We start from the raw sequence: 23,865 nt of genomic DNA, 5'->3' as shown, positions 1-23,865 counted from the left end.
CTGTGCGTCCGCCTACTCCGCTGCCATCTTCCTTCCTGTTATCTCTCTTGATTTATGTCGCTTTCTTTTTCCTTCTTAGCACAGCCCTCTCGTCTTCCAGCCTTTCTCATTCATTTGAGGATACAAAAGTTTGATGCAGGTGAATTGGCCTCCCTGAAGACAAAAAGTTTGAAACAGATTGCAGAAACTTTCCTATAAAATTGTATATCAGATGAAGAGTTGTTAAAAGAAATAGCTGCCTAAAGCATTTCATTTCACATTACCCAGAGAGGGAGTTTTTGTCAGAAACTATCATAGTGAATAAGTTAAAATAGGTTGCATAGCATATCCACCAACAACGCATTATAGACGTTACTCCCATGAATAATTGAAATTGTTTCCCACAGAGTTCACATTATTGATATTCATTTGAGCACCACGATAATAAATTCAGAGAAAAAAACTCACTCTGAATATTTAATAATATTTTGCATTTTGGTGGTATGTTCTATTTTGGAAGTGCATTTTAATGAATTATAATAAATTACTGAGTTCCATAGGTTGTATCCTTGGAGTCAAGTCAAGTTTATTGTGTCCATTTTGCAGTTTAAAAAATAGAGGACCACAGAGGTTAAGGGATTTTGCTTAGTATACCTCCATGTGTATGTCATTAGAGGGAAATAACATGAAATGGGCTAGTCTTTTCACTGAGGTCTGTAGTCAGAAGACATTTCAATCATTCTGTTTGGAAACAGGAAATTAAGATAAAAATGTAGAATGTAGTGTTCTGTATTGAAACTCAGATATCCAAATAGCACCGACAATACTTTCTCACTTAAGGTGGTAGGTGAAACAAAGGACACTGGCCTCTTCACTTGTAAAAACTCCTCAGTAATAAAGATGACTCTATTAGAGATTAGGGATAAAAAAGAACTGTAGAGAAGTGACAGTTTAATGAATTGCCCAAAAGATTCAGGTCATGTGTATTTTTCTTAGTTAAGAAGCAGTTCTATAAACTGATGTGTGGATTTACTAAAATAGTTGAAATTAAGTGTTTTGTGAAGGACCCTCTTGTCTACAACTTAATTGGAAAGCCTATTGTAACCTGCTATGAGAAATTCAGTGTCAAATAATACAATGTATGCAGGCATTAAGGGAAATTAAAAATAACTCCTAATTTCTGAAAACTAAATAAGTGGGTAAGACCATTTCTTAAATATTTTCAGTTTATCACTTTCAATCAAGAAAGGGTTCTTATATCATATATTACTTTAGTTTTATTTTTTGCCAGTAAAAGCTATAGAGAAAATAATTTATTGTGAAATTCTTATAATACCATAAACAAAACTCTTTGTGTAGGTGAAAGCATGCAGAGACAGGACATGTATATATGTATATATAGTCTTATAAATTTTTGTTTTGAATACCTTAGGTTTTCATGTATATTTCATTATTATGCTGGTGGAATATAATAAAATTGTGACCCATTCAATGCTGAGAAATTTGTGTATTGACTGAAACTACCTGATCCTAAGCAGAGTTCTATGATACACCATTTAAGTAAAAACTTCATTAGTACAAACTGAATAGAATACAAAAATAAGGAACCTAAAGTTCCCAGTTAACCTTGGAGTGTTTTAAGACTAGTCCCAGAAGTTCTACAGTCACTTTCAACAAATGTCAGAGTCAAAGCAACAGTGTCTTTTCAGAGAATGGGCTAAACATAATAGGATTTTATAAACTGAATATATTAGTATTGAAAGAAACCTAAGAGTTCTTGAGCCTAATCCTCTCTTTTACAAAATTTTATTTTGGAGTGCAGAATGAGTTTATCCAATGTCTCAGAACTGATTAACTTTAAGTTATTTTCTTTTTCTTCACCTTGCCTCTTGAGGTGAAATGGCAGCAAATTGAGAGAAGCCTTTTATTAAAATTAATTGCTATAGTTCACGAATAAATATTACAATGTTAAAATACATCCTACTTAAAATAGAAAGCTCATAGCAGTGGAAGCTTATTATGTCAACCACTCTCCATCTGTTCCTTACCCTCCAATTTTAGTGGTTCTCTGTTGACTACAGTATAAAATTCCACACATTGGTTTGATGTGTAAGACATAACCTTATTTATCTGTAGATAAATATTTACCTTCATTTTATTTACCCTTGATTCTCATGGCTAACCTGTATTCTGGTTTTAACTGAATTGTTTGCTGTTTCCTGTTCTCCCTGACTTCCCTGGTTTCACTCATGCTCTTCTCAATGCACCCAATTTTATTTACTGTCCTTCCACCCAGCCTGAATCTTCTCCCCAGCAGTGTTAATCTTCAATTCCCCATCTTCTGTGAAGTTTTCTCTGAACCCCAGAGCTGGAAGTGAGCTGTCTTCTCTGAACTTCCTCAAACCTTTTTTCTTCATCCAATCTACCAGACTGGAATCTCTGCGTGGTTAGATCTCTGGATGCTTAATTTATTTAATCTCTAGTAGCACACCCCAAATATAAAACTTTTTCTTCCTTCATACATTTGTTCATGCATTCACTCATCCAACTAATACTGCTTTAGGACACCCCCCACCCCCGTGGCAGTCTCCTACTACTGAATAGATTCTCAATAACTTTTTCTTTTTTTAAAATAAATAGTGTGAGCTAAACAGGGTCAGTTTGAAAGGACCTAGAGATTGAACAAGGAGGTTGCCTGACAACAGACAAAATACTCTCTTTTATTAGAATTTGATGCAAGTTAGTACTATTGTTAGATAAATCCTACATGATACTCTAATGGCATCTTCTAGTAGATGCAACAGTTGTAGCTAGGAAGAGAATCTATGTATATATTTATATATGTAATGCATATTCTTTTTTTCTTCCTATCTTTGACATAACACAACTGGATGAACTAGCTTTTGTGTTTTAGAATTAAACTTCAGAAGCTAACGTTTGTCTGAGTTCTGAGGGTGATTTCCACTTCCCTCCGTATAGTTACTTAGATCTTCCACATTTGAAATAGTTCCCTTTGAAGTTAATAAGAATTCACATGAAGTAGAGATAAAAAATATAATAGTTCCTTAAAACTCATATCAGACACATACACGAATACTTAGAAAAAGACTTAAAATCTTTTTGCAAGACAGAAACAAACATAAAAAGTAGCTTCTAAGAATGTAAGTAAAAATCACATACCAAGATTTTTAAAGTCAGAATGTAAATACATGTATTTGTATGTTTATATATTTATTTATTTCAAACTCTAACAATTGATTTCAGATAACTTAAAATATTTTTCATGGCTAAATGCCTATACTGTATGCAGATTTTGGATTATTTGAAATAAAAAAAATTGAAATTTTCTAAGAAATATTTTCAACATTATTTTTTTTGCTTTTAAAACATGGAAGCATACCTAGAATATAATATTCAGTACCTTTCAAAAACCTCTTTAAAGGTAGATACAAATTCTTCATGGTACATACCTTATTAGCAAAACAGAGCCCATAATAATGGATTGTTTAGAAAAAAGGTAATCTCTCACTAGCCAATTTATTCCTTTCTAGAGGGGAGAAGAGCTTGAGGATTTGTATATCAGTGATGGAAGTTAAAAATGTGTTGAAACTGTGATTTAGTGACACACTTGCTGTCAGCTTAGATTCAAACAAAACTTATACTATTAAATGAAGTGTGTTCATTCTTACCCAGTTTTTTCTATGAACTGAATCCTGTTAATAGAGTTACAGTTTGGCAAGTAGGAGCTGGGATATTGATTGTTCCTCCCCAGAGGGTTGATTGCAAGCTTTGACAATTTGGCTCAAATTTTTCAGCCCACTAGAGAAGCAATATTTTCCAATCCTTGTACAAAGTTTTTATAAATACATATATTAGAATGTTATAAGTAAGGTAATCATTTTCCTGTTATTTACAATTTTCTGTGTTAGTAAATTTAATTCTCAAAATCTTTTCTGTGAAGGTAAAAACTGTACTTTTTAAGACTGACCTAACTTGCTTTGACAAGATAGCTTGGTTGGTTAGACTCTAACAATGAGAGTGTCTTTTAATAGAAGTTGCCAGTTTGATTCCCAGTAAGGGAACATATAGGAACAGATTGATGTTTCTGTCTTTTTTTCTCTCTCCTTTCTCTCTAAAATCAATAAATAAATTTTTTTCAAAAAACTGACTAAACTTGGTTACATTTTTACTTGGAAAATTTCTTTTTCTCTTATATATTCTTCTAGAAATACTATTTTTGTCATTTGCTTCAATGTAGATGGGACAGAAGGCCTCACATAATTTCATCACTTTATCTTTGCTACATATTTTCTGCTTTATTTTTTACCTAACAAATTGTAATATATACTCAGCACTTCCTAGTCTACTTATATTCACTATGAATGATCTGCTTCTTATAACAACGTATTTAAAATGTCCCACTATTCCAAATCAGATTATATTTTTCATTGATTCTTAATATTTAGGAATTTTTCATTTTAAAAACTTCACTCTCCACAAATTTGCAAGCATCATTTGTAACATTATCTAATCACACTTTTTCTTTTCTTGACCCATTTCACTATTTAAAAAACTCATGAATGCAAATTACATGGAATTTTTTAGTTTAAGACACTTATGTTGAATAAAATATACCTCAGGATAAAATGAAAAAATTTAGGAAGATGAATACTTACTTATATTTTCTTTACCTTGTATTCTATAAATGTACTTTATAATATCAAGGTCCAGGAGTAACAAATAACACTCAATTATTAATTGTCAGTATAGCTGCAAGGGTTTGGTTATATTTCTATGAGCAGTGGATCTATGAAAAGTTAAAAAGAACAGAAGCAGTCCTCCTCAAAATTTAAGGGTAAAGCAATCAAATAAGAAAGTTACAGAGTTCTACTGAAAGGAGAAAGGGAAATAGAACTATTTTTGAAACTAAGTCATTTAAAATTTCATACAACTCTAACAAAATATGAAGATAAAAGATCTTAGCATTTCAGCCAAATTATAATATGCATATAAAAGTACATAATTTATAAGTATATAGAGCAGTAACTTTTCACAATATGAATACAGTAATTCAGCTATCACTCAGGTAAATAAATAGAACAAACACTGAGAGTCCCTAGAAACCTTTATGTTAACATAATATGGCACCCCCCCAAGTTACCATATTAGGACTTTTAGCATCATGTAATTATTTGTGGTTTTGAAATTTATATGGATTTTTTCACCCAGTATTATGTTAGTAATACACTTATATTGATACCTGTAAAAATAATTAATTTTCACTAACATATTTATTCATATATACACATATATATTTTTAATAGATTATATTTTTAGAACAGTTTTTGGAAACAGAAAAATGGAGCAGAAGGTACAGAGATTTCTATATAGCCCTAGCCTCCACATAGACAGCCTTTCTCAATAGCAATATGCACCACCAGAGGGGTATAATTGTTGTAGTTAATGAGCGTACAATGACAAATCGTAATCAGTTAAATCCGTGATATACATTAGCATTCCTCTTACTGTTATAAATCCATGGGCTTGGACAAACGTATAATGATATATATACATGACTATAGCATTCAAAGAATAACTTCATTGCCCTATGAGTCCTCAGTGCTCCTCCTATTCAAACCTCCCTCTCCTCACCCCCTGACAATCACTCAGCTTTTTACTGATAACAGAGATTTGCCTTTCCAGAGTATCATAAACTGGGATCATACAGTATGTAGCCTTTCAAATTACCTTTATTCACTTAGTAAGATGCACTTAATTTTCTTCATGTCTCTTCTTGGCTTAATATCTTATTCTCTTTATCACTAAAAAATATACTGTTTTCTTAAATGAACCACAGTTTATCTATTCACCTACTGAAAGAAATCCTGGTTGCTTCTCAGTTTGGGCAATTATAATAAAGCTGAGATTAAAATCTCCATGTGTGAGATTTTATGTGGACCTCAATTTGCAGCTACTCTGGATGAATTCAAGGAGCATGGTTGCTGGATTATGTGATAAGAGGATGTTTAGTGTTATAAGAGAGCACCAAACTGTCTTCTAAAATGAATGTAATTTTTTCATCCTCACTAGGAATCAATGGGAGTTTCTGTTACTCCACATCCTTGTCTGCATTTGGTGTTGTCAGTGTTCTTTATGCTCACCATTCCAATAAGAGTGTTGGGATGTCTTCTCATTTATTTTCCATTCTCCTAATGACATTTGATGTAAAGCATCTTTTCAGATGCTTATTTCTCATGTGTATATGATGTTTGGTGAGGTGTCTGTTAAGGTCTTAGACCCATTTTTTAAATTGTGCTGTTTTCTTACTGTTGAATTTTAAGACTTCTTTGTATAATTGGATTATAGACCCTTATCAGATGTGTATTTTGAAAATATTTTCTCCAAATCTGTCATTTATTTTTTTATTCTCCTAAAAGTGTCCTTGATAGAGCAGAAATATTTAATGAAATACAGCTTATCAATTTTTTCTTTGATTGATTATACCTTTGTGTTGTATCAAAAAGTCATTTCCAAAACCAGCAGTCATCTAGATTTCCTTCTAAGTTATCTTCTAGAAGTTTTATTGCTTTGTGTTTTACATTCAGATTTGTGATCTATTCTGAGTTCATTTTTTATAAAGGGTATAAAGATTATGTCTAGAATTTTTGTATCTGTATGCCCATTTGTTCCAGAATCATTTGTTAAAAAGACTATTTTTGCTCCATTGTATTGCCTTTGTTCCTTTGTCAAAGTTTAGTTGACTGTATTCATGCAGTTCTTTTCTGGTCTTTCAATCCTGTTGCATTGACCTATTTGTCTTCTTTTTTGCCATTACCACAATGCTTTTTTTATTTCTGTACCATTAGAGTAAGTCTTGAGGTTGGGTAATGTCAGTTCTCCGACTCTCTCTTCTCCTTTAATACTGTGTTGGCTATTCTGGGGTTTTTGACTCCTTATATAAACTTTAAAGTTTATGCGCATGGCTGGTTTGCTCAGTGGATAGAGTGTCAGCCTGGTATGTGGACAATCCCAGGTTAATCCCTGGTCAGGACACATACGAGAAGTGACCGTTTCCTCCTCTTCCCCTCTCTCTCTCTCCCTTCTTTTTCTTCTCCTCTTGCAACGAGTGGCTCAGTTGGTTTGAGCATCAGCCTCAGGCACTAAGGATAGTTTCATTGATTTGAGCATCGGCCACAGACAGGGGTTGCTGGGTGGATCCCAGTTAGGGTGCATACAGGAGTCTATCTCCTCTCACATAAAAAAAAGATTAATTAATTTAAAGAAATATATAGACTTTTCAGTTTATCAATATTCACAAAATGGTCTTGATTGGAATTGCATTGAATTTATAAATTAATTTGGGAAGGACTAACATCTTGACAATATCATGTCTTCATATATATGAACATGAAATATCTTACTACTTATTACTTCTTTTTTAAAGGTATTTGTTTTTCATTGAATTTATTGAGGTGACACTGCTTAACAAAATTATACAGGTTCCGGATGTACAACTCTGCAGCATATCTCTGTACCAGTATTCTGTTCACTGCCCCAAGTCAAGTCTCCACCCAGCATCATTTAACGCCTTCATACCTTCCTTCACTTCCCCCTCAGCAGGAAAAAGACAAAAAACAAAAAAAGAGAAAAAAACTCATTTACTTCTTTTTTATATCTTTTGTCAAAATTTAGAAGTTTTCCTCATAAATTTTGTACATATTACTTTTAGATTTATACCTAAGTATTTTATTTTGGAGGGTGCGATTATAAATGGAATTTCAAATTTTACTTTTTGTTCTGGCATATAGAAAAGCAATTTTTTTATATCAACTTTGTATCCTGAAACATTTATGGAATTGTTTATTAGTTCCAAAAGGGATTTTTGGCAGTTCTTTCAGATTTTCCATAGTCATATGATCTGTGAATATAGTTTTATTTCTTCCTTGTCAGTCATTATATTTTAATTTCCTTTTCTTGTCTTACTGCATTAACTTTTTTTTTACCTAAATTTATTTTTATTTATTTATTCATTTCTTTTTAACTGAACTTATTGGGGTTATACTGGTTAAGAGGATTGTATAGGTCTCGGGCACACAATTCTACAACACATCGTCTGTGCACTGTGTTGTGTGTTCACCACCCAAGCCCAGTCTTCCTCTATCGCCGTCAGCCCCATATGCTCTCCTACACCTCCTCTCACCCACGCCCCCTAGCAGTCACCATACTTTTGTCCATGTTCACAAGTTTTTCTTTCTCTTTTTTCCTCAGTTCCTTCAACCCCTCTCACCCAGCCCCCCACCACATAGATGGGTTATATTTATTTTAAAATATTTTTAGTTCTTTAGTTTGAAATATGTATTTACAATTAATCTAAGTCTACTTTTATTTTATATTACGCCACTTGACAGGTAGTGAAAGTACCTTATAATGACAAAATAGTCCTAATCCCTTCCTGTTTTTCCTTGTATTATTGTTTTTGTTCATTTTAGTTATATGTAAGCATACATAAGCATATATACGGCTCACAAAAATTAGGGAATATTTCAAAATGGATATAAAGCTATAAAATATCCCCTAATTTTTGTGAGCAGTATATAATACATCAGCATCGATAATCAAATATTGTATATTGTTATTATTTGAACATACTGTTGTTTGGTGAACAAATTAAGAATAAGAGAACTAAAATTTTGTATTTTAGTTTCACATCTTATTCCTTTGATACTCTTTCTTTCTTTATGCAGATCTGAGTTTCTGACCTATATCACTTTCATCTTATTTAGTCAACTTCCTGCAAGGCAGGCAGGTGTGCTGGCGACATATTTCCTCCATTTTATCTGAGAAGGTCTTTATTTCTCTTTCATTTTTTAAGAATAATTTTGTAGGATACAGAATTCTAGGTTTAGTTTATCCCCTACAATATAAATATGTCATTTCCCTCTCTTTTAGTTTGTACAGTTTTTTGAGGAAAAGTTGATTATATTTTTTATCTTTCCTTCCCTATATATGAGGTTTTTTTCCTCTGGGATTTTTCAGGACTCTTTTCTTTATCTCAGATATTTACATCTTTAATATATGCCTTGATATAGAATGTATAACATTTATTCCGTTTTTGTGTTCTTTGAGATTTCTGAATCTGTGTTTTGGTGTTTGACATTGATTTGGGAGAAAAAAATCTATTAGTTTTCAAATATATTTTTCTGATCCTTTCTATGTTCTTCTCTTTTGGGAATAGCTATTACATATATTATACAGTTTTTGTGTTTGTCCCACTGTTCATGTATATTCTGTGTGTTTTTTTCAGTCATTTTTCTCTTTGCTTTTTAGTTTTAGAGACATCTATTGGGATAGTCTCAAGCTCAGGTACTTTTTTTTGTGTTTTTTTTCACAATTCTGACCTCTGCATTTATACTGACTATTCTTTTATGCTACCTATTTATCCATGAGAGTCTTTAGCATGTTAATCACAGTTCTTTATATACTAAATATCTTAGTCTGGGTCTGATGCTAAACCACTAAACCACTGCAAATGAAAACAGAAATAGTGGACCTAAGCAGAATTTTGACTAAGGGCACAAATCACTCTGCCTTTATCCTCCTATTGGACAGAGAATAACAGTGATTTATAGCAAGGCTGCTTCAGAACCTTTGTTGGTAATCGGTTTACAGAGTTGTAATATTTTTTAAACACAACTAGAGACATGGGATTTCAAACATACATGGTGGGGCAAAATATCTTTATGTTTGCACTACTAGAAAATAATATAATAATAAATAATAATATAAGAATAAACTCTGTTTTGCATACTTATAACTGTAATCTATTTTTGCCCTGCCCTGTATTATTTCCCACCCTGCCTTTTAATATTTTATCCAGAGTAAGTAGTAAAATCTTTTAAGTAAGAACCATCATGATGACCTAAAGTACATAACCAAAATAATAATTTCAAATTTCTATGAAATATCAATAATAAATACTAGATTGATTATTACTAGCATGTGAATGAGCTTGTCTTGTCATTTTTGTCTATCTATCACTATTTTAGAACCAAATCCTTTTGTCTACTGATTTGCAAGCTTTTTTAAACACATGAAAAACAGAAGATAAAGAAACCAAACACTATTAAGTCTTTCCAAATTGCTTCTTGAATAATTATTGGTAATTGACTACAACCTTATATCTAAGGTGTTCACCCATTAGTCTGGCTGTCATTCTACTTTCCAAATATTTTATTTTGGAATTTTGCTGAGGAAACTCTTACCTTTTCTATTAGAATTGTCAGTCAACACATAGTAGCTATGTGTATAACACATCCTGAGAATGTGTAAACCAAAAAGAAATACATCCAGGTTCATTTTACAAAACCTTCTGATGACATCAGTGGTAGTTACCAGGTCTTGGAAATGGGTGATGGCTTTTTATAACGCTAAATATGATCATTTCGTTCCCAAAGTTGGATAGCTATTATCTTGCACTTTGAATTACCATTAGTTCCTTTCAATAAAAAGAATGCTATGAAAAGGCAATTTTTCAGATTGACGTGAGGGGCTCATGATTGTTCCTTTTGGAACTTGCAGTCCAGAGATACAATAATGAGATGTCCTCTACGCTTGCCAAGTTATGCTATAGGATTTGGCTACTGCTAAGGGCAAATATGAGTGCCTCTACTTTCCTGATACAGAATTTAACTAAAAGTTCTGTAACCTTGGCCAATTGGGCATACTATACTCTAGTAATAAAGTTGCAATTACTCAGTGTTCCACATAAGGATGGCATGAAAATCTTGTCAGGAAACTTTCACATGGCCAGGAAGAAGGGTCCTTCATGATGAGTGGAAAGGAAATATTTCCTGATACAGTTTGGAAACCAATTTACAGATGACTGCAACCAAATTCTCTCAGTCAGAATTTGCCAGAATCAATATATACTTCACATAGTTACTCCATGTGATCCTGAGGAGATGGGAAATTTGACTAAAGCTGAAGTACTTTGACAGTCTGTGTATCACTTCTTCTTTTAGGCTTGTTACATTTGTATGAAAATATTATACTTACAACATATAATCCTTCTATCTCTAGATACTCACATAAAGGGCAAATGATTTTTCAATAAAATAAAAAAGAGTAGATGAAAAGCAGAATAGTTAGAGCTAGAGAACTCCATGAGTACCTCAAAGATTCCGTTATCTGTCCTTCCAATGCTTACAAGGCAGAATATTCTAACAGGGACTGGTGAAGATTAAGGACTTTTCACTGGACATTAGTCCCAAAGAAGTAAGGCAGTCTCCATTATGAAGGAGAGAGTTGATGATCAGAGCTTAGGGCAGATGTGTCTTTTTCTGGATGAACTCTGCTTTTCAAGAAGTCTTTCCCAAGAAGGAGGTATGATAATTCAGAACCCAGGTAACCATAAGTATATGTCTAATGGTTGATGAGTTCATAATTAATTAAAAGCTTGCTATTTGAAGAGCTAAGAAAACAGAAGTAACATTTAAAATATAATTTAGTTAAGCCTGACCAGGTGGTGGCGCAGTGCATAGAGCATCAGACAAGGACACAGAGGACCCAGGTTCAAATTACCAAAGTCCATGATGGTGAACCTATGACACGCGTGACAGCACTGACACGCGTAGCCATTTTCGATGACACGCGGCCGCATACCAGAGAAGTATGGGGCCGCATGCCGAGAAGGATGTTTCATCCTTGGCTCCTGCACGGCCAGGTGCAGTAGCCGAGGATAAAACATTTGCTCTAGTGTAGACACTGTGCCAGAGGTCTGTAGGCCAAAACAACAGAACTCCGGCACAGAGCGTCTAGTTCTGGGACTTCCAGTTAGGCCGTTAGGGGATCTTTGACCTCACTTCTGGCCTGCGGAGCAGGGAGCAGCAGAATGCCCCGGGGGGATGCATCTCTGGGGGCCCTGTGATCGTCATTACCAGCAACCACATAACCACAGCAACCATCATCCAATCTACTGTTCTGGGGTGTCGTGGATTTCTAATGGACCATCATTACTGAGATAAGTGAGGGGAAGGCTGGGAGAGGAGAGAGCCTGTGCTATGGGTGCCGTTTCCCACCATTAGAAATAGCGGCAGCCATCTTAATTTACATAAGTTGCAACTTGCAGAATTTCAAGACAGCATCTGGGCTCAAGTGTTTGTCAACTTGAGGTCAAAGCTTGAGAATCTGGAAAGGTGCCGCTTGGAGAATCAAGAGGAGTGCCACTATGGACAGGAAATTTGGAGTGCCTGGAACTGAATACCAGACACTTTTAGCACCCTGAAAAATATAGCAATGACTTTACTCACAATTTTTCCCTCTACGTACTTTTGTGAGACCTTATTTTCAGCATTAAATAATATCAAAATCAACAAAAAGAAACATTGACAGATGAAGTTAGTAGCGCTTGCTTGGGCTTGAAGTGTACAAAATACCAGCTTTCAATTGAAGATTTAGCCAATGAAATTCAGCATCATTAAAGCCAGTAATAGGCAGGTTAGTTAAAGAATTCCCCCTCCCCCTCACTTATCTTAGTTCACGGCACACCACACAAGTTAAATAATATCAAGACCAACAAAAGAAACTGACTGACAGATGAACAAAGAAGTCACTAAGCAGGTAAGTTAAATAATTAGTTTTTGGTTTATTAAATACAGTTATATATTACAATTATACATTTTTGTTATTTAAACTATAAATATCACAAAATTATGATTTTTTCCTCCAAGTGACACACCACCCGAGTTATGCTTGGTTTTTTGGCGAATTTTGACACACCAAGCTCAAAAGATTGCCCATCACTGCCCAAGGTCACCAGTTGAGCGTGGTCTCATCTGGTTTGAGCACAGTTCACCAGCTTGAACCTAAGGTCACTGGCTCGAGCAAGGAGTACCTCAGTCTGCTGTAGCCCCCCAGTCAAGGCACATATGAGAAAGCAATCAATAAACAACTAAGATGTTGCAAAAAAGAATTGATGCTTCTCATCTCTCTCTTCCTGTCTGTCTGTCCCTACCTGTGCCTCTACCTATCTCTCTGTCTCTGTCACAATAAATAAATAAATAAATAACTTTAAAATATATAATTTAGTTAAAATTGTGGAAAATTTTTGGCTTCTATATACAATATTATAAGTAAGAAATGGTTATCAGCATGATTAACCCATAATATATATACTTCCAAAGAATTTAATGTTTCAACTTTTATTAAAACAATTTTTTTGCTTAATGAAGATGTTATTACTACTGTTCAGCAAATATTTCCATCTCTTTGTTTCTTAGAAATATACTTCCTGGCCCTTTTATGAGCAGAATAAATGTGTGAGTAGTTTTGGCCAATGAATTGTGTGCAGGAGGGATGTGTGTTACTTCCAGAATATTTGATGCCTGATCCAGAGTTTCTTTTGTTGTTGATCCAGACTTTTCTTTCTAATGTCTTACCCTTCATCTGCTTGGCTCTAAGATAGGAATGATGCGCAACAGAATCATGACCACCTAAGATGGACATGTAACAGAAATTGAGTAGACTCTATCATTTAGGGCCACTAAGACTTTAGAGTTGTTTGACCAATCACAATTTAGCCTGTACTGAAATGGGTGAAGGAATAGTTTTCATTTTTTTTAATGTCATTACATATGAAGACACTGTGGTCTAAAATTTGTAAACTATTTTAGAATTTAAAATTTAAGAGGAACCTCAGTGTTAAACAGCCCATCTAGTTGCCTGGCAACTCAATTTTAGTTATCTTGGATCTTTTATAATGATTGAATTCTTCTTGAGAGAATTAAGTCCCAAATGTTGTTTAATTCCTATTCTGAAAACATGTCTGCCAATGCTTTATATATAAGATAAATATATCTCAAGTTAAATGGATGGGGCTTGGTAACTGATTGAGTGTAGTAGATGAAGTAGAGGGAAGTGTCAAGCTTGACTCAGGTTTTTTATTCTATGCCTGGATTGATTGACAATGTCTCTCACTGAGAAGGAACATTGGCAGAGAACCAGTGTTTTTAATGAAGACTGTAAATTCACTTGGGGCATGTTGACTTTGAGTTATCTAAGACATTAAAGAGGAGATGTTAAGATGCTAATTAAATAGGAAAGTCTGGACCTCAAAGGAGATATAAGAGATGTTTCAGTGTAGCAGGGGATGAGGATATTATTTTTAAAAATTACGATGCTATTTTATGTAGATTTTGTCACTCTTCATTTATGGGTACTTTATTAGTTTGTAGCTTTTTTGGGTTTTCTAGAAAAAATAATGTAGAATATATATTTGGTAAAATATATAGTGTAAATTAAAGTATTACAAGTATTATAATAGTAATATAGTATATAGCAGATTAAATGCTTTTATGAACATTAACTCATAAGAACTCTGGGATTCTATCTTTTTGAACACTGCTTCAAAATCTGTAAATGAACACCTACTTCATTGCCCTTAAAGTAATCAGTTTCAGAATAGCATGGTCTCAATTTTGCTCACAAATGATAGTTCTAAAAATAGAAGTTATTTATTTACATATTAAATTTAATTAAGTTTATCTGATGATTAAAATTCACATAGTTTTTACTCATCAAAATTACTTTGGCATTAAATTATTACCTAAACAGTGTGTATAGGTATTAAAACATTTTTTGAAATAATTTTTGAAATTTTATTTTATTATTTTTTATTAATTTTTTAAATTTATTGTGTTAACATGGATTCAAGACTTCAACTCAATATAACACCCTCAACCCCCAACAATGTGTATCCCAGTATATCCCCCTTTCCCCCCTCCCCCTACATCCCTCCTCCTTCCTCTTCCTAGGATTTGCTGTCCTGTTATCTGTGTCTGTGTGCTATGTACACATAATTTGGCTAATCTCTTCACCTATTCTGACCCCATCTGCTCATCACCCTTCCCTCTGATAGCTGTCCCTCTGCTCCCTGTAACCCTGTCTCTTCCTCTATTCTGTTGTTCAGTTTACCATGTTCATTAGATTCCACATATAAGTGAGATCATCTGTTATTTGTCTTTCTCTTCCTGGCTTATTTCACTTAGAATAATAACCTCCAGGTCCATCCATGATATTGCAAAAGGTAAAATTTCCTTCTTTTTTCACAGATGCATGGTATTCCATTGTGTATATGTACCACAGCTTTTTAATCTACTCGTCCACTGATGGACACTTGGGCTGTTTCCAGATCTTGGCTATTGTAAACAATGCTTCAATAAACATGGCTGTGCATATCATCTTTTGAATTAGTGTTTTGGGATTCTTAGGATATATTCCTAGAAGTTGGATAGCTGGATCAAAAGGCATTTCCATTTTTAATTTTTTGAGGAAATGCCATACTGTTTTCTACAGTGACTGCAAAAGTCTGCATTCCCACCAGCAATGCAGGAGAATTCTCCTTTTCTCCACATCCTGCCAGCACTTGTTATATGTTGATTTTTTAATGAGAACCATTCTGACAGGTGTGAGGTGGTACCTCATTGTGGTTTTAATTTAGTATGTGATTAGTGACATTGAACACTTTTTCATGTTTATTGACAATCTGTATATCCTCTTTGAGAAGTGTCTATTCAGTTCCTTTGCCTATTTTTAATTGATTGTATATCTTCCTGGTATTGAGTTTTAGAAGTTCTTTATAAATTTTGGATATTAATCCCTTATCAGATGTATCAGCAAATATGTTCTCCCATTGAGTGGGTTGTCTTTTTATTTTGTTAATGTGTCTTTTGCTGTGTGCAAAAGCTTTTTAGTTTAATGTAGTCCCTATTTGTTTATTTTGTCCATTATTCACTTGACTACAGAGATATATCAGCAAAATATTGCTATGAGAGATATTAGAGAGTTTATTGGCTATACTTTCTTTCAAGATTTTTATGATTTCGTGACTTAACATTTAAATCTTATTCATTTGAGTTTGTTTTTGTGAATGCTGTAAATTTGTAGTCTAGTTTTATGTTTGCATGTACCCGTCTAATTTTCCAACACCATTTAAGGAGACTGTCTTTACTCCATTGAATACTTTGCCTCCTTTGTCAAATATCGGTTGACTGTGAAGACATGAGTTTATTTATGGTTTCTCTTTTCTGTTGCATTAATCTGTATGATTTGTTCTTATTGCCATTACCAAGCTGTTTTCGATTACAATTGTCTTGTAGTGTAACTAGGTATCAGTAAGTGTAATACCTCCCACTTTGTTCTTCATTTTCAAGATTACTGAGGATAACTCGGGGTTTTTTTGGTTCCATAGAAGTTTTTGAAATATTTTCTCTAGATCTGTGAATTATGCCATTGGTATTTTAATAAGAATTGCATTGAATCTATAGATTGTTTTGTGTAGTATGGACATTTTTATGGTATTAATTCTTCAACCATAAAACACATACATACTTCCACTTGTTTTTATCTTTCTGATTTCTTTTTTCAATGTCTTATAATTTTACGAATACAACTCTTTTACCTTCTTGGTTAAATTTATTCCTAGGTACTTTATTTTTTTGTTGTCATTGTTACAAATGTATCAAGAAAATGTACCATGAGCACTTGAAAAGAATGTATATTCTTCTCTTTTGGGATGACATGTTCTGAAGGTATCAGTTAAATCCAGTTAATCTAGTGTGTTTCTGTGTTAATTTTCTGTCTGGAGGATCTATCCATTGATGTCAGTGGGGTATTAAAATCCTCTACTGTTATAGCTATCAATCTCACCCTTTATATTCATCAAAACCTGCTTTATATATTTAGTGCTTCCATATTGGGTACTTAAATATTTACAATGGTTATATCCTCCTGTTGAATTGCTCCCTTTATCATTATGTAATGATCTGCTTTGTCTCTTACTATAGCCTTTGTTTTAAAGGTTATTTTGTCAGATATAAGTATTGCTATGCCAGCTTTTTTGTTTTTTCATTTCTATATGCATGAAATTTTTTTTCCATCCTTCACTTTCAGTCTATGTATATCATCTGTTCTTATCCATGCAGCTACCCTACACCTTTTGATTGGAGCATTTAGTTCATTTACATTTAAGATTATTGTTGATATTTACCTATTTATTGACATTTTATTCTTTAATTCTACAATCCTCTTTCTCTTTATTCATATTTTACTTTGCTCTTTTTACAGCAGGCTCCTTAACATTTCTTGTAGTACTGGTTTGGTGGTAATGAATTCCTTGAGTCTTTTTTTATTTGAGAACCTTATTATTTTTCCTTAAATTTTAAATGATGACCTTTCTGGATAAAGTAGTCTTGGTTGTAGGTTTTTTTTCGCAACACTTTGAATATTTCTTGCCAATCCCTTCTGGCCTCAGGTGTTTCTGTTGAGAAATCAGAGGTTATCCTTGTGGGGGCTCCTCTGAAGGTAATTAACTGCTTTTCTCTTGAGTTCTTGGTATTCTTTCTTTGTCCCTTAACTTTGACATTTTAATTATGGTGTATCTTTATGGACTCTTTGTGCTTCTTGAACTTGTGTGAGTTTTTCTTTAATCAATTTAGGGAATTTTTCAGCTATGATTTCTTCAAACATGTTCTCTATCCTTTGTTTGTTCTCTTCTCCTTCAGGAACCCCTATGATATGGATGTTGTTTCATTTCATGTTGTCACAGAGGTCTCTTAGAGTTTCTTGAGTCTTTTTTGAGCCTCTTTTCTTTTTGCTGCTCTGTTTCTGTGCTTATGATTATCTTGTCCTCCAAATCACTGATTCAGTCCTCTACTTTATCCAGTCTGCTATTGATTCCTTCTAGTGCAGTCTACATTTCTAATATTGTATTTATCATTTCTGACTGGTTCTTTTTTATGATTTTAATGTCCTCTTTGATGCCTGCTATCTCTTTAAGTTCTCATTGTGACCATCCATTGTTATTCTAAGATCTTTGAGCACCCTAAAAATCATTATTTTAAACTCTGCATCTGGTAGTTCCATTTCATTTAGATCTTTTTCTGGAGATTTCACTTGTTGATTCTTTTGGATCATATTTCCCAGCCTGCTTATTTTGTCTGTGTATTAGGTAGTGCTGTCTGACTTTGAAATTTGTACGGTGATTTTATGAGGAAGATGGGCTTAGTGACACTGATCTCCAGGCCACCCAAGTTTCTTGCTCTAGTAATGCTTCTTAATAGTAGTATTTAGCCTCCTGTTATATATGAGCATTGAATGCAGTTGGTCCTTTCATGTGTGCCATTATTGCTTCAGGCTGGCTGGCTTTAAGGATCAACCTCAATCCTTTGTATTACACTCTGTGCACTGTCTGTTCTGTTGGGTGTATTTATTCTCCACAGTGTCTGCTACCTGCTGGACTCATTCTTTGGGCATTTTGTTTGTGTAGCATTTTGTTTGTGTAGTTTAGCATTGGTGCTGTCTGCCACCTACTACTGATTGTGTTGGTTCTTGGTCTTCTTGCTTTGCCATCAGCCATTGTATATAACCTGCCGTGGGCTACCTGTCTGGAGCTCCTCCTCTGTTTGCTGTTTGTGTCTGCATTTTCTGTGTCTGGGTAATGTGGGAGGGGCCAACCTGTGTATGAGGATTAGGTTCTTCTTGTTTAGAGATGACAGCACCTGCATAAAAGCTCCAAGCTCCATAAGATTTGTTTTCACTTTTCAGCTGCTCCACCGCCTCTTGCTGCTGCCTCGTCTTCCCACAGAGTCTTCTGTAGAAAGACTGTAGTGTGGGCTCAGACAGGCCTCACCCCACCAACTCCTCTATGGGTTGCAAGCTTGGTAGGTTTGTTGCAGGAAGCAACAGCCAATGGAGGATAAGACACTCAGACAACTTGATTAATAAATCGAGGAAGGAGAATGTATTACTAGCCAGCGGAGCACATGAAGTTAGTAGCAAAGCGTGAGTTCCCCAATGTAAAGCCAGCAGGCAGGGCTATCAGGGCTGCCATCATAGCCGCCCAGCCCATGCAGGTTCGCATTGGATTCGGACAGTCGGTAAAGAAACAGCGGAGCCAAAAACTGATGGGCCATAGCCTTTAATCCTACCTTGCACCCGGCGGGCAAGTAAAAATACACACTGGGCTCCAAAACCCAGTCACACTCAGTAGTGCTCACAAAGCCACTGACTTATCCGAGTTTCCTAGAATCAAAGGTTTCTAGCTCACCAGCCTTCTTCTCCTCAGTTCCCCATCTTCTTCCTTATCCCAGATACAAACTCTACACAAACTGGCATCTCACTCAGCACTCCGCCATCTTGGCTGCTTCTCCTGGCCTACTCCACGTGGCCTCCTTCCGCTGCTGGCTCTACTTTCTCTGCTCTCTCATGCTAACCTCAGGAACCAAGCAACCGAGTCCCGTTCTGCCTCCCTTTTATAGTGTAGAAATCCAAACCCTTAATCCAATATACATAATAGGGAAGTCTCTTAATACAAAGTCACTTCTCTGAGGCATGATAGGATTGTACCACCTTACACCAAAAAGGGTAGGAAAGGCTTAATCCCAAAACCAAGCCCCAGGCTACAAGGATTCTGCCTGCCTTTAGCCCACCCCAACACACATTAATACCACCTGGGCAACGGCCTCCTTAACAAAGTGAGCATAATACATTTTATCTGCCCAACAATCCACCCCTATGCTCACTTTACTACCCACAATTTACATCACCAGCATTCCTGTGCAAGGAAATTAGAACATTACACAGATTACAACAGCAAAAATCATACAGTTTCAACAATTACAAAGGTACATTTCACCAGTCTTTGAGCACTTAGCCCAAAGCGCAAAATGTCCTCGGTCTTCTTTCTAGCCACGGGAAAAGCTTCCCGGGGTAGGGGAGTGCTTCCAGCAAAGCCACCCCCCCACCCCCATCAGGGTATTTTACATTGTCCAAAATCCGTAATCCGAAAGTCCATCCAACAAAGGAGCCAATGCCCACTCCGGTCGTAGTCCAGGAAATCAGTCAACGCACGTGGGTCATCAGCCACCCCCCTCATTCCTGCCGTCCTGGCAGGTCTTACACTGTCCCAAAGAGGGGCACATGGCAATGACAGTCAGCATTTCCATCTCTGCTCCGGAAAGCATGTCCAGCCCTATTTCCCAAAATCGCAGACCTACCAGGGCCGAAGTAGGTGCTCCTTCCAGCTGCGCTTTCACCTTCTGGAGACTGCAGATTGCAACTCCAGTCCAATTCTCCTCATCCTCCAAAGAGGGACTGAAAACACCAACTCCTGCTGCCAGGCTCAAGCCCCGGGCTGCCGCCGCCTTCTGCTCCGCAGAACTTGCAGCTCGCTCCGGACCCGGCATCAGCCTCAGCCTCAGCCCGGCCTCCTGCCGCTGCTGGCTCTCCGCAACATCCAGGGCAAGCTGCAACTCACGAACCTCTGAATCCTCCTCCAGTGTTTGCTCCATTTCCAGGCGAATCTCGAACACCTGGTCGGCCTCCTCCTCCAGCATTTCCTCCAGCTCCAGGGTCAGCATCGGTTTCTCCTGCATTTGCTCCAACTCCTTCTGCTGCTCGGTTTGCAGGTCCCAGGCAGCCTCTTTCACAGAGCTCTCGGTTTCCTCACGCATGGCTGTAAAAGTCAGCCAGCCTACAATCCCCAAAAAGACAGCCATGGGGAACCCTAAAACTAGCCAGTCCTCTACTCTACCACTCAAAGGCTCCTTGCCGATCTGTATCGAATCCTGCCGACTACGCCAAATGTAAAGCCAGCAGCCAAGGCCAGGGCCACCATCACAGCCGCCCACCCATGCAGGTTCGCATTGGATTCGGACAGTCGGTAAAGAAACAGCGGAGCCAAAAACTGATGGGCCATAGCCTTTATCCTACCTTGCACCCGGCGGGCAAGTAAAAATACACACTGGGCTCCAAAACCCAGTCACACTCATAGTGCTCACAAAGCCACTGACTTCCGAGTTTCCTAGAATCAAAGGTTTCTAGCTCACCAGCCTTCTTCTCCTCAGTTCCCCATCTTCTTCCTTATCCCAGATACAAACTCTACACAAACTGGCATCTCACTCAGCACACCGCCATCTTGGCTGCTTCTCCTGGCCTACTCCACGTGGCCTCCTTCCGCTGCTGGCTCTACTCTCTCTGCTCTCTCATGCTAACCTCAGGAACCAAGCAACCGAGTCCCGTTCTGCCTCCCTTTTATAGTGTAGAAATCCAAACCCTTAATCCAATATACATAATAGGGAAGTCTCTTAATACAAAGTCACTTCTCTGAGGCTTGATAGGATTGTACCACCTTACACCAAAAAGGGTAGGAAAGGCTTAATCCCAAAACCAAGCCCCAGGCTACAAGGATTCTGCCTGCCTTTAGCCCACCCCAACACACATTAATACCACCTGGGCAACGGCCTCTTTAACAAAGTGAGCATAATACATTTTATCTGCCCAACACCCAATTAGATTTTATTACAGGTTATATACCTTTACAGTATCTAAGCAATGAGTGCATGATTCCTTTGTTTAGGGTTCCCAGAACTCAAGGAGAGGGAAGGGGGAGTTTCAGTAGGGTCAGCAAGGGAGAAGGGGTTTCCCGATCACTGGTTATAGCTATATACATATCCTACTTTTCTTGCTTTATGTTGCAAGCAGCTCCAAGCAACCGTTTAGAGAACTATGAGATGTAGTTAATTTAAAACTGGCTTACTCAGTTATCCCTGCTGGCTCCTTTCCTTTGTATTCTTCTGGTTTCTCCCATCTCAAAGGAGAAAGGAGGCTTGCTCCCTCTTCAGTTTAGGGTAACTGAGGATAGGAATACAATGTTAGTGGGACCTCCTATTTCAGAGATTTCTTGGTCAGGTGCTTAGTACAAGAAAAGTTACCCCTACTCCAGAGTCTAATCCCTCATTCACTTCTGGATACTCCAATTCTATTTCTCTCCAATGAGATGAGCAGCAGGTTCAGATTGGGTGGGGCCAACAGCCCCTCTGCAGAAGATCTTCCAGCTGGGGAATTCTATTCTCAGGGAGGAAGACCCAGAGAGTCCTTCCCTGCAGTTGACAGTGCCCCCCCCCAAAATGGCTAAGCCCCTCAACCTGACCAAACAATAGGCTCAAGGAGACCCACACCTTGAATGTCCATGCTCCAAACCTGTCCCCTTTCCTCCTGTGGAACCTAGACCAATGGGGTAGAATATCCAGCACCCAGGCCAACTGACTGTGAACCTCCATCCTGTCCAATGAGTGGGAGCCACTGTTTGCTGGTGCTGACCACAGAAAGTGGAATTCGCCTTAGCTGGGCCCAGTGTCCAAGCAGCCCTCCCTTAGGACACATCGTCAGCAAGAGTCATTAGGTCCTGAACTGATGCTCTCAAATGCTGGTTTCTGGAAGTGCCAGTCCTAGGCCTCCCTGGAGGGAACTTGGTGCAGATCAGTAGGGGACACTACCTAAACAACCTTCTTAGAGCTACAAGCAATCCAGAGTTTGTGGCTGCCTCTGCTGAGCTCAGGTGCACATGTAAATACCAAACAATACACCTAGGCAGGCTTTTGCCCACACTGGGCCTAGGGGAAGGTCAGCAAAAGGCCAAGGTTCCCTGAGCTCCTCCTCTCTCTGCTGCCTGCTTTTGGGGCTTGGCCACTGGCATAAAACCTCTGGTGGAGTCTAGAGCCTGTGGCAATTCAGGGATTAGGAAGGGTGGTGGGTGTGGCTGTGAGTCTGTCCAGACTTTTTCACAGAACTCAGTAGGGTGTGGCCCCAGGAGTCCAGTGGGTATGGCCTCTGAGACCTAGAAGTGTGGTCTGACCTCAGTCTGGACAGTTTCTACTGAGTCACCATGAGGCAGAAGCACCAATCATAGTCTTAGGAAAATGTGGAAAAACTCCTGGCTTCAACGCCATGAAACTGAGTCACTGATGGGCCCCCTGCTTCCTGGCTGACTTCTCTTTTCAGAATGCCTGGCCTACATAAGGTGGGGCAGGAGAGAGTTCCAAGTGTGGGACAGTTGCTTTCCCCCAGGCTGATGCCAAAGGAGATTGCTCCACCCAAGAAAGATGGTGCCTGCGGTATTGGAGAATTACTCGGAACAGGGGCTTCGGTGGCTATCCCCCAGGTGTATCTCCCTGGGACAGCAACTTCACATTCTCCTCACACAACTCTAGTCCTCTCAGTTTTCCCCCACCAGAGCCGTAGGTAAGTGGCTTTGAACAAGACTTTCTGCGGTGGCCCTTTATGATGGAGCCTGTGTCTCTGAGAGCTCCTGTCTCTTTCTTGCAGACAGAAACCCAGCTCTTCTCACATCCAAATGCTGTGTGGCACCTCTTCTAGGCTCTGGGGCTCTAGTCTGGCCCACCCGGCCTGGGCCTAGGACCCTCCCCTCTCAGGTGACCCTCCTTTCTCAGGGCGACCCCCCCATAGTGAGATTCCCTCCAGACCCTCTGCCACGGGTCGCTCCTGGGACTGGGGCAGATACCCACTGCTTCTCCGCCCTTCTTATCTGTCTTGGTGTGGCTTCTTCTGTGATTCTTAGTTATGGGTACCTCTTCGTTTAGTCTAAAGTTGGCTTTTCAAGGTAATTGTTTTTGTTTGTTTGTTTATTTGTTTTTACAGTGACAGTCAGAGAGAGGGATGGATAGGTACAGACAGACAGGAACAGAGAGAGATGAGAAGCATCAATCATTAGTTTTTTGTTGCGACACCTTAGTTGTTCATTGATTGCTTTCTCATATGTGCCTTAACCATGGGGCTGCAGTAGACCGAGTAACCCCTTGCTCGAGCCAGCGACCTTGGGTCCAAGCTGGTGAGCTTTGCTCAAACCAGATGAGCCTGCACTCAAGCTGGCGACCTTGGGGTCTTGAACCTGGGTCCTCTGCATCCCAGTCTGATGCTCTATCCGCTGCACAACTGCCTGGTCAGGCAAGGTAATTGTTTTTAAATTAAGTTATACAGTGTGTGCCTTTGAGGTACGAGCAGACCAACATACAAATTTTTTTTTTTTAAGAT

At 37.5% G+C, this 23,865-nt stretch overlaps 1 protein-coding gene across 1 annotated transcript in view; it reads left to right on the top strand.

Moving 5' to 3' along the window:
• Window positions 1–20,274, top strand: part of LOC136386839 (dmX-like protein 1) — a gene marked incomplete at its 3' end in the record, with an annotated part of 92,212 nt that extends 71,938 nt beyond the window's left edge. Inside the window, 1 exon segment of the mRNA XM_066357966.1 lies at window positions 20,123–20,274. Within this exon segment, the coding sequence (XP_066214063.1) occupies window positions 20,123–20,274 (152 nt within the window).
• Window positions 20,275–23,865: the final 3,591 nt, after the last annotated feature.

The sequence above is a fragment of the Saccopteryx leptura genome, unplaced genomic scaffold (genome assembly GCF_036850995.1).
Source record: "Saccopteryx leptura isolate mSacLep1 unplaced genomic scaffold, mSacLep1_pri_phased_curated manual_scaffold_16, whole genome shotgun sequence".
Taxonomy (NCBI): domain Eukaryota; kingdom Metazoa; phylum Chordata; class Mammalia; order Chiroptera; family Emballonuridae; genus Saccopteryx; species Saccopteryx leptura.
The sequence above is the reverse complement of the archived record's forward strand: the minus strand, read 5'-3'. Positions and strand labels throughout refer to the sequence as shown.